Here is a 12,162-nt window from a genome sequence, read left to right as displayed (position 1 = left end):
CCGCCCCGCGCGCCCCGCCGCCGCCCGCGGCCCCGGCCCCGGCCGCCCGCCGTCGCCGGCTCCCCGCGGCCGATCACGGCCGCCGCCTCGGCCGCGCCCGGGGCCGCGAAGGCGAAGGCGGGCGGGGCGAAGGGGTCCCGCCGCTGGAGCCCGCCGGCGCCCGGGCCCGGCGCCACATCCACGCGCCCCGCGCCCCGCCCGCCGCCCGGGCCCCCCGCGCGCCCCCCGCGCGCCCCCCGGGCCCTAGGCGCGGGGCATGCCCCGGCGCGCGCCGCCAACGCCAACGCCAACGCTCGCGGGCCCGGGGCTCGCGGGGGGCGCGCGGGCAGGTGCCGGCGCCGCGAGGCGCGAATCGCCGCGGCGGCCGAGGCCGAGGCGCCCGGGAGGAGCGGGGCCGCGGGGCCCGCCGGGCCGTCCTCGCGCGGCGCGCCCCCGCCGCCGCCGCCCCGCTCCCCCCACCGCGCGCCGCCCGCCCGGCTCGTCGCGCCCGCCCGGCTCGCGCCCTCGGGGGCGGCGGGAGGCGCCGCTCGGCGGCGGCCCTCAGCGCGCGGCGGCCGCGGCGGCGCGGGGCTCGGCGCACATCCTCCCGGCGGCTCGCTCCGGCTCGGACTGAGCGCCCGGCGCTGAGCTCACGCCGCCGCCCCGCCCCGCGCCGCCGCCCCGCCCCGCGCCGCCGCCTCGACGCGAGCGCCGGCCTGGAATGCGGCCGCCTCCCGGCGCGGCGCTTCCAGGAACGCGCGCTCGGCCGCGCTCGGCCGCGCTCGGCCGCGCTCGGCTGCGTCCGCCGGAGCCTCGGCCCCGCCCCCCGCCGCGCCTCGGCCCCGCTCGGCTCCGCCCGGCCACGCTCGGCCGCGCCCGGGTCCCGCTCGGCCGCGCTCGGCGCCACTCGGGCCCCACTCGGCCCCGCCCGCCCGGGCCTCGGCCGCGCTCGGCCCCGCTCGGCCGAGCTCGGCTCCGCTCGGTCGCGCTCGGCCCCGCTCGGCCCCGCTCGGCCCCAGCGCCCCGCCCGCCCGCCCGCCCGCCGGAAGGCCGTCCGGCGGGGGCGGCGGCGGCGGCGCCCGGGGCCCCCCTTCCGGCCGAGGCCGCTTCCTGCGCGGCTGGGCAGGCGCCCGTCCAGCCGCCGCCGCCCCAAACCCACACGCGGGCCCCCACAACCGCAGGCAGCCCGGGCGGTCGGGTCGCGCGGCCTGACCCCGCGGACGCGGTGCCCCCGCTCAGGAAACCGCCGCGGGCGCCGGCCCGGGCCTCCCCGCGCTCACGCGAGACCCCCCCCCCGAGGGGAACCGCGGAGGGGCCCCGCGCCCAGCCCCACACTCCGGCACGGGCACGCCGGGGGCCAGCTCCCAGGCGTGGCGGCGCGCTGCGGCCCCGCCCCGCGCCCCGAGCCCCCTGGCCCGAGAGGGCAGCGTGTCCAGAGCTGCCCCAGCAGGGCCGCTCAGGGAGGCGGACCCCGGAGTCAGCGCGCTCTCACGGGGACCCCCAGTCTGCACGTGCACTGGTGCCGGGTGGGCTGGGAGCGGTCGCTTGCCCTGCTGTGCCCCCACCCCAGTGGAGCGCTCGCCGCCCTGACCCCTGACGACGCAGGCCTGGGGTCCCAAGCCTGGTGGCAATCGGGTCTGGTGGCAGCACCTACCTGGCCCACAGGGCCTGACCACAGGGCGCCCCCCACAGAGCAGGACGCCCGGTATGGGCTGAGCGCAGTGACCACCCGGTGACCTTCAGAGGACTTGCTCGGCGCTGGCCACGCCGCCGTGTGCCTGCAGCACTCAGCACGGACTGACCCCGCACATGGAGCAGGATTCCCCCCAACCTCCTTCGTGGGTTTTTGTAGCTTGAGGTGCTTGGAAAATACAAAACTTTTCAAGATGTATGGCAAGGGCTGGAGCAGTAGCACGGTGGGAAGGCACTTGCTTTGCATGCGGCCAACCTAGGTTCAGTCCCCAGCACCCGGTAGGTCCCCTGGAGCACCACCAGGAAACCACCAGGAGTAATTCCTGAGCAGTCAGGAGGAACCCCTGAGCATCACCGGGTGTGACGCAAAACAAAAAAAGTCAAGGTGTGAGGGTCCAGCCATAGTTCATTGGGCAGGGTGTTTACCTTGCACGTGGTGACCCAGGCTCAAACTCCAGCACCCTATGAGGTCCCCCAAGTCCACCAGGACTGAGAACTGAGCATCGCTGGGTGTGGCCAGAGGGCTGGACAGGCAGGAGTCCAGGCCTTGCATGCCTGAGGTACAGGTTCGAGCCCCCCAAAACCACCTGAGCCCTGCCCTGAGATAGTCGGGCGCCCCAGAGCACCACCAGGTGTGACCCAAAAGTTGGGAGCTGGTCTGTCCACGCTGGGATGCTCTACAGAGGGATATGACGTCATCCCTCCTTACATCCCAACCCACACGGTCTCCTAGAGGGGTCCTGGTACCACACAGCACATTATCCAGGGCTGGTCACAGGGGGCGCCCCCAGGCCCCCAAGCACTACTGGCAGTTCCCCTTCCAGACAAAGCACGTGGGGGGCAGTGCACTCTGCCCATCCCTGCTGAGGTGGGCCCACGCTGGGATGCTCTACAGAGGTCCAGCGCTGGGCATTGTGTTTGCCCGCCAGTGCAGGCGGAGCAGTTAGGGAAACTGAGTCAGGGAGTCTGCGGTGCCTGTGCCAGGAACGGAGGTCTGGGCCACGCACAGCGCCACCCCTCAGGAGCCAGAGAGACACTCGAAGAGCTGGAGCGTGAACTTGGTAGGGAGGAGGCCTGGTGCGTCCCTGGCACACACGCTCCGCAGCACCAAGCCCGGAGGAGCCCCTGAGCACTGCTCCACGGACCTGCGAGACGGACAGGCGTACTCCCACTCTTCAACAGCAAGTGCATAAAGGAGGGGCTGGAGCGACAGCACAGCGGGAGGGCATTTGCCTTGCATGCAGCCAACCCAAGTTTGAGCCTCAGGCATCCCATATGGTCCCCTGAGCAGCCAGGAGTAATTCCTGAGTGCAGAGCCAGGAGGAACAGCTAAGCATCACTGGGTGTGACCCAAAAAGCCAAACAAAAAAAACAAAGGAGCAGCTAGAAAACAAGTGAGAGCCACTGCCCTGCATGGCCGGAGCGCAGACCCTGGGGACGTGAGCCCGGGCCAGATGCAACCTGGGCTCAGTGACAGGAACATGGAGAGACGCTGTGCCCATGCCTGCAGCGACCCTCCGATTACTGGGCACGCAGAGGGGTGCTGCGGAGGCACGTGGAAGGGAAAGCACTGATCAGCCCTCGGGGCAGGCGTCCCCAACTCCCGCCCACCCAGTTATTTTGATAGTAGCGACTTCACCCTTTCCTGAAGGCTGGGTGGTGAGTGGACAAAACCCCCACGGCACAGTGGCCCCAGTGAGCCCCAGCGAGCTCTGGGTGCCCGTCCTAGAGAAGACGAGGGTGATACCGACTGGAAGAGGCACTTTGGCCCCTTTATCTTTGGTATGGATGAGCCCAGAGCCGGACAGCCCCGCGGCAGGGTGAGGCCTAGAGCTCACCCCAGCTCACCCCGGGTTGTCCCGGGCCTCCCGTGGGTACCGGAACCTCCCAACTAAGTACGTGGCTCCCGGGTCTCCCTCTGCTGACCCGCAGGCGCCTCCCCTCAGGGCTGGCCCCACACCATGCGGGTAGCCGGGCTGCTGTCCACTCCCGAGGATGGGGCATGTGGCCTGCACATGGTGTTCAGTGTCCAGCAGGTTCGCTGGCTTCTGGGAGTGGAGAGCCCACTCATCACTGTGGACAGTGGCCCTCCAATCCCTGCTGGGCAGTGCTCCGCAGTCTGCCCTGGCATGGGAGCCCTTTCCCCACCACCCTTCATGCTGCGGGGCCTGAGTGCCCAGTCCCACCCAGTCCCCTCGGGGAGGGAGGCAGCCTGCTTGGAAGCCCCAACAGGGGAGCTCCCACTGGCAGCATGGGGGGGGTGTGGGGCCGTGCCACAACCAAGCCTGCCCGCGCCCGCCTGCAGGACCCTGACTCTCGGAGCGTCCCGTGCTGCTGTGGAATGTGGGTCTTGCTGGCCATGACCGGCCTGGGGCTGGCCACACCCGGCCGATCACAGGCCACCGTCTCTTGCCTGTGTAGCCCTGTGGCCTCCGGGCCCCAGGCCTCACTTGCTCCTCCGGGTAAGGGCGGGGGGGCCCCCAGGACCCTCTGTGGCCTGCTGGGTGGAAGGGGCAAAATGGGGGTGGGTGCTGCAGGTGCCCTCAGGGTGTTGAGCCCAGCAGGACCTCCTGGTTGGAACCAGGTCCGGGCCCAGACCGGGACTCGTATGGAAAAGGGGGGCAGGAATGTCTGAGACCCCAGGCACAGGGAGGAGAGGGGCACCCTTAGACACTGGCTCCAGACACCAAAGGGCCCCAGCCCGGGATGGCCTGAGCATCACCGCCTGAGCCCAGCCCCTCTGTCCTCCCTGCTTGCCCTGGCCCTGGCCCAGGCCCTCGAACCACCCCCTCACCTGCCTGGGGGGCTGTGAGGTGAGCCAGCCCGCTGCCCACTACCAGCTCCCTCTTCTGCACTGAGGCTGCCCCCCAGGGCCCAGGAGCGGTGGGCAGCTGGGGAGGCAGCAGGGGGGGGAGACTGTGCCCCCCAGAACGCAGGACAGCTTTGGACGGGAAGAGGAGGAAGCACTTGGGATCAGCACCTCAGGGGAGCCGGGCAGAGGCGGGGGTGGGCGGCCGCTGCCCCTCCCCCTCGGAGAGGAGAGGCCGGGCTGGGGGCCGGGCGGGCTGGGGGCCCCGCGCCCCTCCCGCGGCCCCTCCCGCGCTGGCTTCCCGCCGCTCCTGGCAGGGCCCAGTGAGCTCACTCTTACATAAGGCATGTGAGCTATTTCTTGGGGGATGGAGCGCCCCTGCCTGGGGCCCCAGCCCCCTCCCCCTCTCCAAACACCAGCGCGGCGGCCTCGGGTGGGCGTGGCGGGCGAGACCCCCGCCCCGGCGGCGGGGACCCCTCCCTGTGCGCGGGTCTGCAGGAGGGGGCCGGGCGCCCCCTCCACCCCTCCAGCACCCGGGCGCGGGGGATGGGGGTCTTCCCGCCCGGCTGCGTCGTGTGCGCGCCCCCCACCCGCCTGGGGCCTGGGGCCAGATTCGGGAGGGGCTGGGGGACGGCGAGACGCGGCGGGCACGGCCGGGGTCCCGGCTCGGGCCCCGGGATGCGGTGGGGGCGGCCTGGGCGAGGCCGGTCGGGGTCCACGCCCCGAGCCCGGGCACTGGCGGGCGAGCCCGGTCCCGGCCGGGGGGACCTCCGGGGGCAGGGGAGGGGGTCCGAGGCGCGGCGGACCCCGCGGGCGCCCCTCCCTGGGCTGGCGGGGCCCGCGCTGCCTCCTGGGCTATTTTTACCCGCCCTGCGCCTTCCGGTCTCCATGGCGACGCCTCCAAACAGCAGATTCCAGGCGCGCTGACGTCACCTCCCTTCCTGCCCGGGCGCGGGCGCCCGCCCCTCCCCTCGCGCCTCCCCGCCAGACCCCCGGTGTCGGGAAACAATCCCGCAGCTGCGCGGGGGGCCAGGTGCCCCCCGGGGCAGGCGCGCGGCCGGGGTGGGGGCGGGGCCGCCGCCTCCCTGGCCCGAAGCCCCGTGGCCCCACTTAGAAACAGGTGACCAGGGTTGGCCAGCTGGAGCCGAAGGCCGCCGGGGCCTGTGTGGGTCCAGGCGCCCCCCGGGGCGGCTCTCGGGCCGGACAGGGCCTGGGCAGCTGCGGTGAGGGGCGCGGCCCTCCCCGGGACCCGCCTTCCCCGCTCCCCGGTCCTGGCGGCCTCCGCTGGCCTCGGCCAGCACCTTGGGCCCGAGGCCGCGCCCCGCGACCGCGCTGGCCTCCCCGCAGGGCCGGGTGGGCGCCTGGCGGGCGGGCGGGAGAGGGGGCTCCGCGCACATTCCTGCCGACGCGGGGTACAAAGTCCCAACTCGCCTCCGACGGCGGCTAGGCCGGCACGTCACAGGTCTGGGCACGAGGCGGGCCGCTCGGGGGCCCAGAGCCGCACGTGCACAGAGTGGGTGCGCAGGACCCCCCAGCAGGCCCGGGGTGGGGCAGGAGGGGCCGCCCCCTCCGCTGCGCCTCTCCCGGGGCTCTGGGGAGGCCCCAGGCCAGGTATGAATGCAAATTTGGTTCACTCCCCGCGCCCCCGCGGGCAGAGGGCCAGGGGTGAGCGCAGAGCCCGGGGTGGGGGGCCAGTGGTGATGGGAATTCAGGTCCTTGGGGAGAGGCCGGGAAGGGGGCCGGGCCTGAGCCGAGAGAGCTCCCTGGGCGGGCAGGGCCAGTAGGCCCCAAGTCCTGCGGCAGGTGGGTGCTGTTCCCTGGGTGCACGCCCGGCATGTGGGGAGTCACCCCCAAAGCTTGGGAGGGAGACACCCCAGCACCCAGCCCTGCTGCCCCTCCACATCACTGCCCAAGAAATCCACACTGGATGGTTGGCTCAGACAGGCAGTTTTCCTGAACGCTTCGGCCTGGAACTGTCCCCTCCTGACTGCCCAGCATCTCCCACTGCCCCGCTGCTCTGCCCACTGCTAGGGATTCGAGGACAGGGTCCGTGCCCTGAGTCACCAGGCAGGGAGCTCCCGGGGGTGACCCAGAACAGCTGTAGGAGCTCAGGGGCCAGGCTCCCAGAACCTGTAGCTCAGCTCAGCGATGGTACTGGACACAGGACACCTGGGACAAGGGCCATAGGCAAGCACCCAGCAGAGACAACATTCGCATTCGCGTATGTACAGCCACGTACACGCCCAACCTCAACCACGCAGTGCACAGCACACACAAACATGGGCTATGGAAGCAGGCATACATGTGATTACACAGCACATACCCGGAGCATGTATGAACATGTGGGCACATAAATATACACAGGATGCACACACCAGCAGAGGCTGTAGCCTGAACTGGATGCACCCGGTGGGTGTTGCAGGAGAGGAGCCTCACGGGGCGGGGCCTCATCACCTCTTAGCAGAGGTCAGGCCTGCCCCTCGCAGTGGGGCAGTGGGACCCCGCAGCAAGGTCTGTGCAGAGGCCAGGAGAGCGGCCCTCCACTGCCCTCACCTGGCCAAGCAGCTGGGCCCCAGGCCGTGCGTCCCCTTCCCCTCGCGACTCCCATTTGTCTTGGTCGCTCTTGGCGCAGGAAGAACTCACGGCGCTGTTGCATCTGCCCTCCTGGGCAGGGACCCCTCACCAGGGTGGGCCAGACCTCCCCCGCCCTCAGGACATCGGCTCCAACCTCTGCCATTTGGGGTTTGCCCTGTGAGCCCGCAGCACCTTTCTCCGCCTGGGGACCCCCAGTCCTGCCCTCTGCTCTGCCCCAAGATGTGCACTGGGGAGGGCTGTTGGGGGTCAGGACACTCTCCAGGGGACCCCAGCTCCAGAAGGTCCTCGTCTCCCTCCTTTCCTCGTCGGACTGGCCGAGGGCAGAGCCTTGGTGGGGCTCGCACCCCTTCTTGGCCATGGCCCCTGCAGCCGTGGGACAGCCAGGGCTTCGCTGTCTCTCCTGAGTGGCCGAGGGGAGTCGGGCCTGCTGGGGCCCAGGTGGGTGGACGGGGAAGCAGGGGTCTCTGGTGCTGCCTCAGTGCCCACCCTTAGCATGAGGCTCACGGGGCTGCAGGAGAGGTGCCCGCCACTGTCGCCCATGTGAAAGGCTGGGTGGAGGGGCCCGTGGGCAGTCACAGGCCACTTAGCTCTTGGGGACAGTGAGGTGGAGGTATGAGGGGCGGAGTGTGGCTCCCTGCTTTGTTGTGGTGGCCTTTTGGCCTGTCTCAGTCCCCATCGGGCAGCTGGTCCCTCGCCTTATCCTAACAGGTCCCATTACCGGCCCCTCACCTGCCTCTTAGCTGACCTGACCCGGCCCTGCCAGCCTCAGGCCAGTCCCAGTCATGGGGACAGCAGTGATGGGACGGGGGAGTGTGGGAAGATGTCAGCACCCCGCCCGGCCCCCGAAGAAGAGTGGGGGAGGCCGGTGGCCTGGCCAGGGCCAGCTTGGGGAGGGGCTGAGGGGCTGGGGTCCCTGGGGGCGCCGTGAGGGTGGAGCTGGGCCACCCCTCCAGCAGGTCACCGAGGGACTGAGGCCGGGGAGGCGGTGCGGCTTCCTGCGCAGGCCACTGTGCATGCCACCTCCTGGGCCCTGTACGTTCCGTGTGACTGTGGACGTTGGTGCACGCTTTGCTTTTCATTTCGTGCTCAGGTCTACTCCATGGGGCCATATGGCGTCCCGGGGATGGCACCCAGGTCAGCTGCGTGCCAGGCACGTGCCCCCACACGGCCCGGCTCTCTGGCCTGCTGGTGCGGACCTACCTCCACCCTTAGGCGTCCCCGGTTCAGTGCTCATCTCCGAGAAGACCGTATTTCCCTGGGGCCGACTGAGGGCCTGAACCCTTGCCTTGCATTCCGCTACGGTCCCCAGAGCAGAGCCTGAAATGAGCCCTGGACTCTGCTGGGCCTGGCCACCCCCCTTTTTCCTGCCACCACCATGGGTCACTCCTCGGGGCCCAGCCCTGCCCAGCCCCCACCGTGCCCCCAAGGCTGTTTGCTGGGGGGGTGCAGACCCCACTGACCTCCCCAGGGAGCCAGCCCTGTGCCGGTGTCTGGGCCTGGGCCTGGTCACCCCACAGCCCCTCCCAGTGGGGAGGGCCTGCAGGGGTCAACCTCCAAGCTGGCTGTTGGGCCGGACTGGGGGCCACCTGGAGGGGCAGGGCTGGAGGGGCCGGTGGGTGGGAGAGGCAGCTGGGCATTGGGGCGTGCAGCTCCACACAGGGGCCAACTCAGCGGACACCCGTTGTTCTCCTGGGTCTCCAGCCCCTAGAGACACGTCATCCCCGTCTTCAGGCTGGGGGCCCCGCGCTGCTCTGGGGGGCCCAGGGTGGCAGCCGCGGAGCCTTTGCTGGGGGCTGGGAGGGCGGAAGCCACGGGGGTCGCGCTCCCCCAAGCACTGCGCAGGCTCTGAGGTCCGGGCACACGTGGCTGCGCGTTTGCTGCCCCCCAGTGGCAGATGGCGCGGTGGCCCGTAGGTGCCCTGGCTGCAACCCCAACACCTGCACTGGCCATTGGTCACCTCATTTAACTCTTTCTTGGGGGGGTCACACCGGATGATGCTCAGGGGCTCCTCCTGGCTCTGCACCCAGGAATCACTCCTGGCAGTGCTTGGGTGCTTCGGGGTGCTGGAGATGGAACCCGCTGGACTATCACTCTGGCCCTCGAAGCCAGAACCCACCGTGTCTGCTCCGACCCGGGGTCAGGCGCAGCGCTGGCACCCGGCCAGCACCGCCCCCAGGACGACTCTGGCCTCCCGCTCACTGTGGTGATGTCAAGGGCTCAGAACCCAGTAGCAGGCAAGTGCGGCTCTGTCAGAAGGGCTGTGCGTGTGCACCGTCTGTCAGTGTGTGTGTATGTGCGAGTGTGTATATGTGTCTGTGTGTGTATGAGCATGTCAGTGTGTGAGGGTGTGTGTGCGAGAGGGTGTGCATGTCATAGGTGTGTGCGCATGTCAGTGTGTGAGGGTGTGTGTCAGTTAGGGTGTGTGTGAGGTGTGCACGTGTTAGCGTGGTGTGTGCACGCACGTGTCAGTGTGTGAGAGGGGGCGTGTGTGCACCCATGTCAGTGTGTGAGGGTGTGTGTGCACCCTTGTCAGTGTATGAGGGTATGTGTCTCAGTGTGAGGGTGTGTGAGTGCGCGTGTCAGTGTGCGTCAATGTCAGTATGCACGTGCCAATGTATCAGAGCGTGTGTAAGCACCTGTGACAGAGTGCACGTGTCACTGTGCCAGTGCGTGAGTGCGCGCATGTGTCTGTGTGCACGTGTGTTAGTGTGTGCGCGCGTGTCAGTGTGCATATGTGTGCATGTGGGTGCGCATGGTTTGCTGCGGGGCCGGGGCGGGGCGGGGCGGGGCGGGGCGGGGCGGGGCGGGGCTGGCGGCCGCGGCCCGTTGCTTCCTTCCGGGCGGATGGAGCCAGCGCGGAGGCCGCGGCTGTCGCTGAGCCGCCGGCGGCCCCCCGAACCCGCGCCCCGCGCGCCCCCCGAGGCCCCCGAGCCCGCGCCCCGCGCGCCCCCCGACGGCCCCTGGGCCCCGCGCGAGCACGAGCGGCCGTGGGCGGCGCTGCTGCGCGTGGCCAGCGCGGAGCTCGGCGCCGACGGGGCGTGCCCGCCGCTGCCCGGCCGGGGGTCGTGCGCGGCCCCGGGCCCCCCCTCGCCCCCGCAGGAGTGCGCGGGCGCCCCCGAGGTGTTCTCCGTGGGACGCGAGACCTTCACATGGCCGCCCCTCCCGCCCCGCCGCCCCGCCGAGCTGCCCACGCTGCCCGGCCGACCTCCCCCCCGCGTGAGTGACCACCGCCCCCACGGCGCCGCGGGCAGGCGCGCACCCGCGGGCCCCGGGAACCCTGAGCGGTCCGGTGGCGCGAAGTGGCCGTGCGGGACCCCGGGCCCGGCCGGACACGCGCCCTCCGCCTCGCGCCTGCGCACGCGCCGTCCGTACCGCTGCCAACGTGAAGGCTCCGGAGCGCCCCCTTGTGGCCGAGCACGGAGCCGGGCCAGGTGTCCGGGTCCACCTGCTGGGCGGGGGTCCTCTCCCCAAGGAGCTGTCCAGGGAACTTGGAGAAGCCCGGGGTGAGGTCAGACCCGTGCCCCACGGGGGCATCCTCCACAGAAGCACACCCCGGAGCAGCTGGGCTCGCGTTTGGGCTGGACAGAGCAAGGCCTGCGCTGTGGGCAGGAGATGCAGAGTGCCCAAGCGGGTGGGCTGAACTCAGGCCGGGGACCCAGACACCTGCCTGTGTCCTGAGGGGTGCTGACCACCCACGCCTTGGTGGGTGGGCTTCACCCGAGAGGCCGCCCCACTTTGGCCAGCCCTCACGCAACCCATCTGCTTCCCAGGGCACTGGCTGGGTGAGTGCTGGCCTCGGTGTGCCGGGGGATGGACTGCCTGGCTCCTTCTGGCATCCCCACCTGCACCCTGGGGAGGGCGGGTCCCCCGACCTGCCTTGTCCAGCCACCAGAATGTCATGGGCTCTGGGCCAGCTGTGGTGTGGTGGGCACTGGAGGGGACTAGCCTGTGGATGGCCCCTCACATTGATGCTGTCTTCTCCCTGCAGGCTGGCCCAGCTGGACACTGACGGCCACCTGGCCCAGTGCCTGGCAGGAAGTACCGAGGCCAAGATGTGAGGGCAGGCCTGCTTGCCCTGGCCCCGCTGTGCGCTGGAGCCACCTGTGCCCTGCCCACCCTGACCCTAGACCTGAGCACTGGTTTCTCCTTCCTGCCAAGTGACCAGAGGGGCTCAGGAACCGCCAGAGCAGTGTCTGGTGCAAGAAGATTCTCCAAAGGCTAGGCCGGGCCACCCTACATCACCTGGCCGAAAGCCCTGATTCTCCCCTGGAGAGACCCCGTAGGGGTAAGGTCTTGCCTTGCACAGTGCAGAACCAGGTTTAATGCCCGGCAGCCCTATGGTCTACACACCACCAGGAGTGATCCCTGAGCAGCGCTGGCATGGCCGCTAAACAGAAGGACACTGGGGACAGTGAACAAGGGCTGGGGAGCTTGTCTTGCACCCCACTGGCCCTGGCTTGAGTTCCTGGCACTGCATATGGTCCTGAGCACGGAGCCAGGAGGACCCTCTGAGCACTACTGAAGCGTCCCTCCCCCAAATAAAAGTCTTCAATCTCAGCATCGTTATTACCGAGAGAAACTTCCCGGCAGCCTGACGGACACACAACGTGGGCCCTGCTCATGTTTCCAGAAATGTATTTGTGTGGCTGAGTCTGTGAGTCCTTTCTCCTTGTTGGTCTGTCGGGATCCGGGGCCCCTCAGCGAGCGCGTGCGCGAGGCCGGTTCCGGCGCAGGTGTGCAGCCGAGTGCAGGCTGCTGGCTCGGGCCTTTGCTGGGCTGTGTCCGGGCCACCCAGGGCCACGTGGAAAGGAGGCCCAGCCTAGCCATGGTCTGGGTGTGGCCGTGGCCGCGGGTGCCAGCTCTGTACTGGGGCAAGTTCTCACCCTCGAGTGCGGACGCATCTCCCTCGGGCACCGGGTCCCTGGCACCGCGGCCCTGGCAGCATGCATGCGCTGGGCCTCACACGGACTCCTCGGTGGACAGCAGCAGTGGGCTGATATACTCGAAGCCTTCAAACTCGGACTGGTCGATCCTCTTGAGGGCGTCCCTGTGGGCACAGGGGGCCGTGGCTGCCCTGCCCCCCCAGC

The 12,162-nt window shown here is 70.2% G+C and overlaps 1 protein-coding gene and 1 long non-coding RNA gene across 2 annotated transcripts in view; one reads left to right on the top strand and one right to left on the bottom strand.

Annotated features, from left to right (window-relative positions):
* Positions 1-9,990: 9,990 nt before the first annotated feature.
* Positions 9,991-11,632, top strand: LOC129404823 (uncharacterized). The gene is made up of 2 exons (XR_008630147.1): positions 9,991-10,291; positions 11,064-11,632. It is a non-coding gene; the product is annotated as an uncharacterized LOC129404823 (long non-coding RNA).
* A 61-nt stretch (positions 11,633-11,693) lies between these two features.
* LOC101557147 (protein kinase C zeta type) overlaps positions 11,694-12,162 on the bottom strand; it is a 30,228-nt gene continuing 29,759 nt past the window's right edge. Inside the window, exon 16 of the mRNA XM_055138224.1 lies at positions 11,694-12,122. Coding sequence (XP_054994199.1) covers positions 12,035-12,122 — 88 coding nt within the window. The 3' untranslated portion in view covers positions 11,694-12,034. The remainder of the gene's footprint in view (positions 12,123-12,162) is intronic.

This window comes from Sorex araneus, chromosome 5 (genome assembly GCF_027595985.1).
Source record: "Sorex araneus isolate mSorAra2 chromosome 5, mSorAra2.pri, whole genome shotgun sequence".
Classification (NCBI taxonomy): domain Eukaryota; kingdom Metazoa; phylum Chordata; class Mammalia; order Eulipotyphla; family Soricidae; genus Sorex; species Sorex araneus.
The sequence above is the reverse complement of the archived record's forward strand: the minus strand, read 5'-3'. Positions and strand labels throughout refer to the sequence as shown.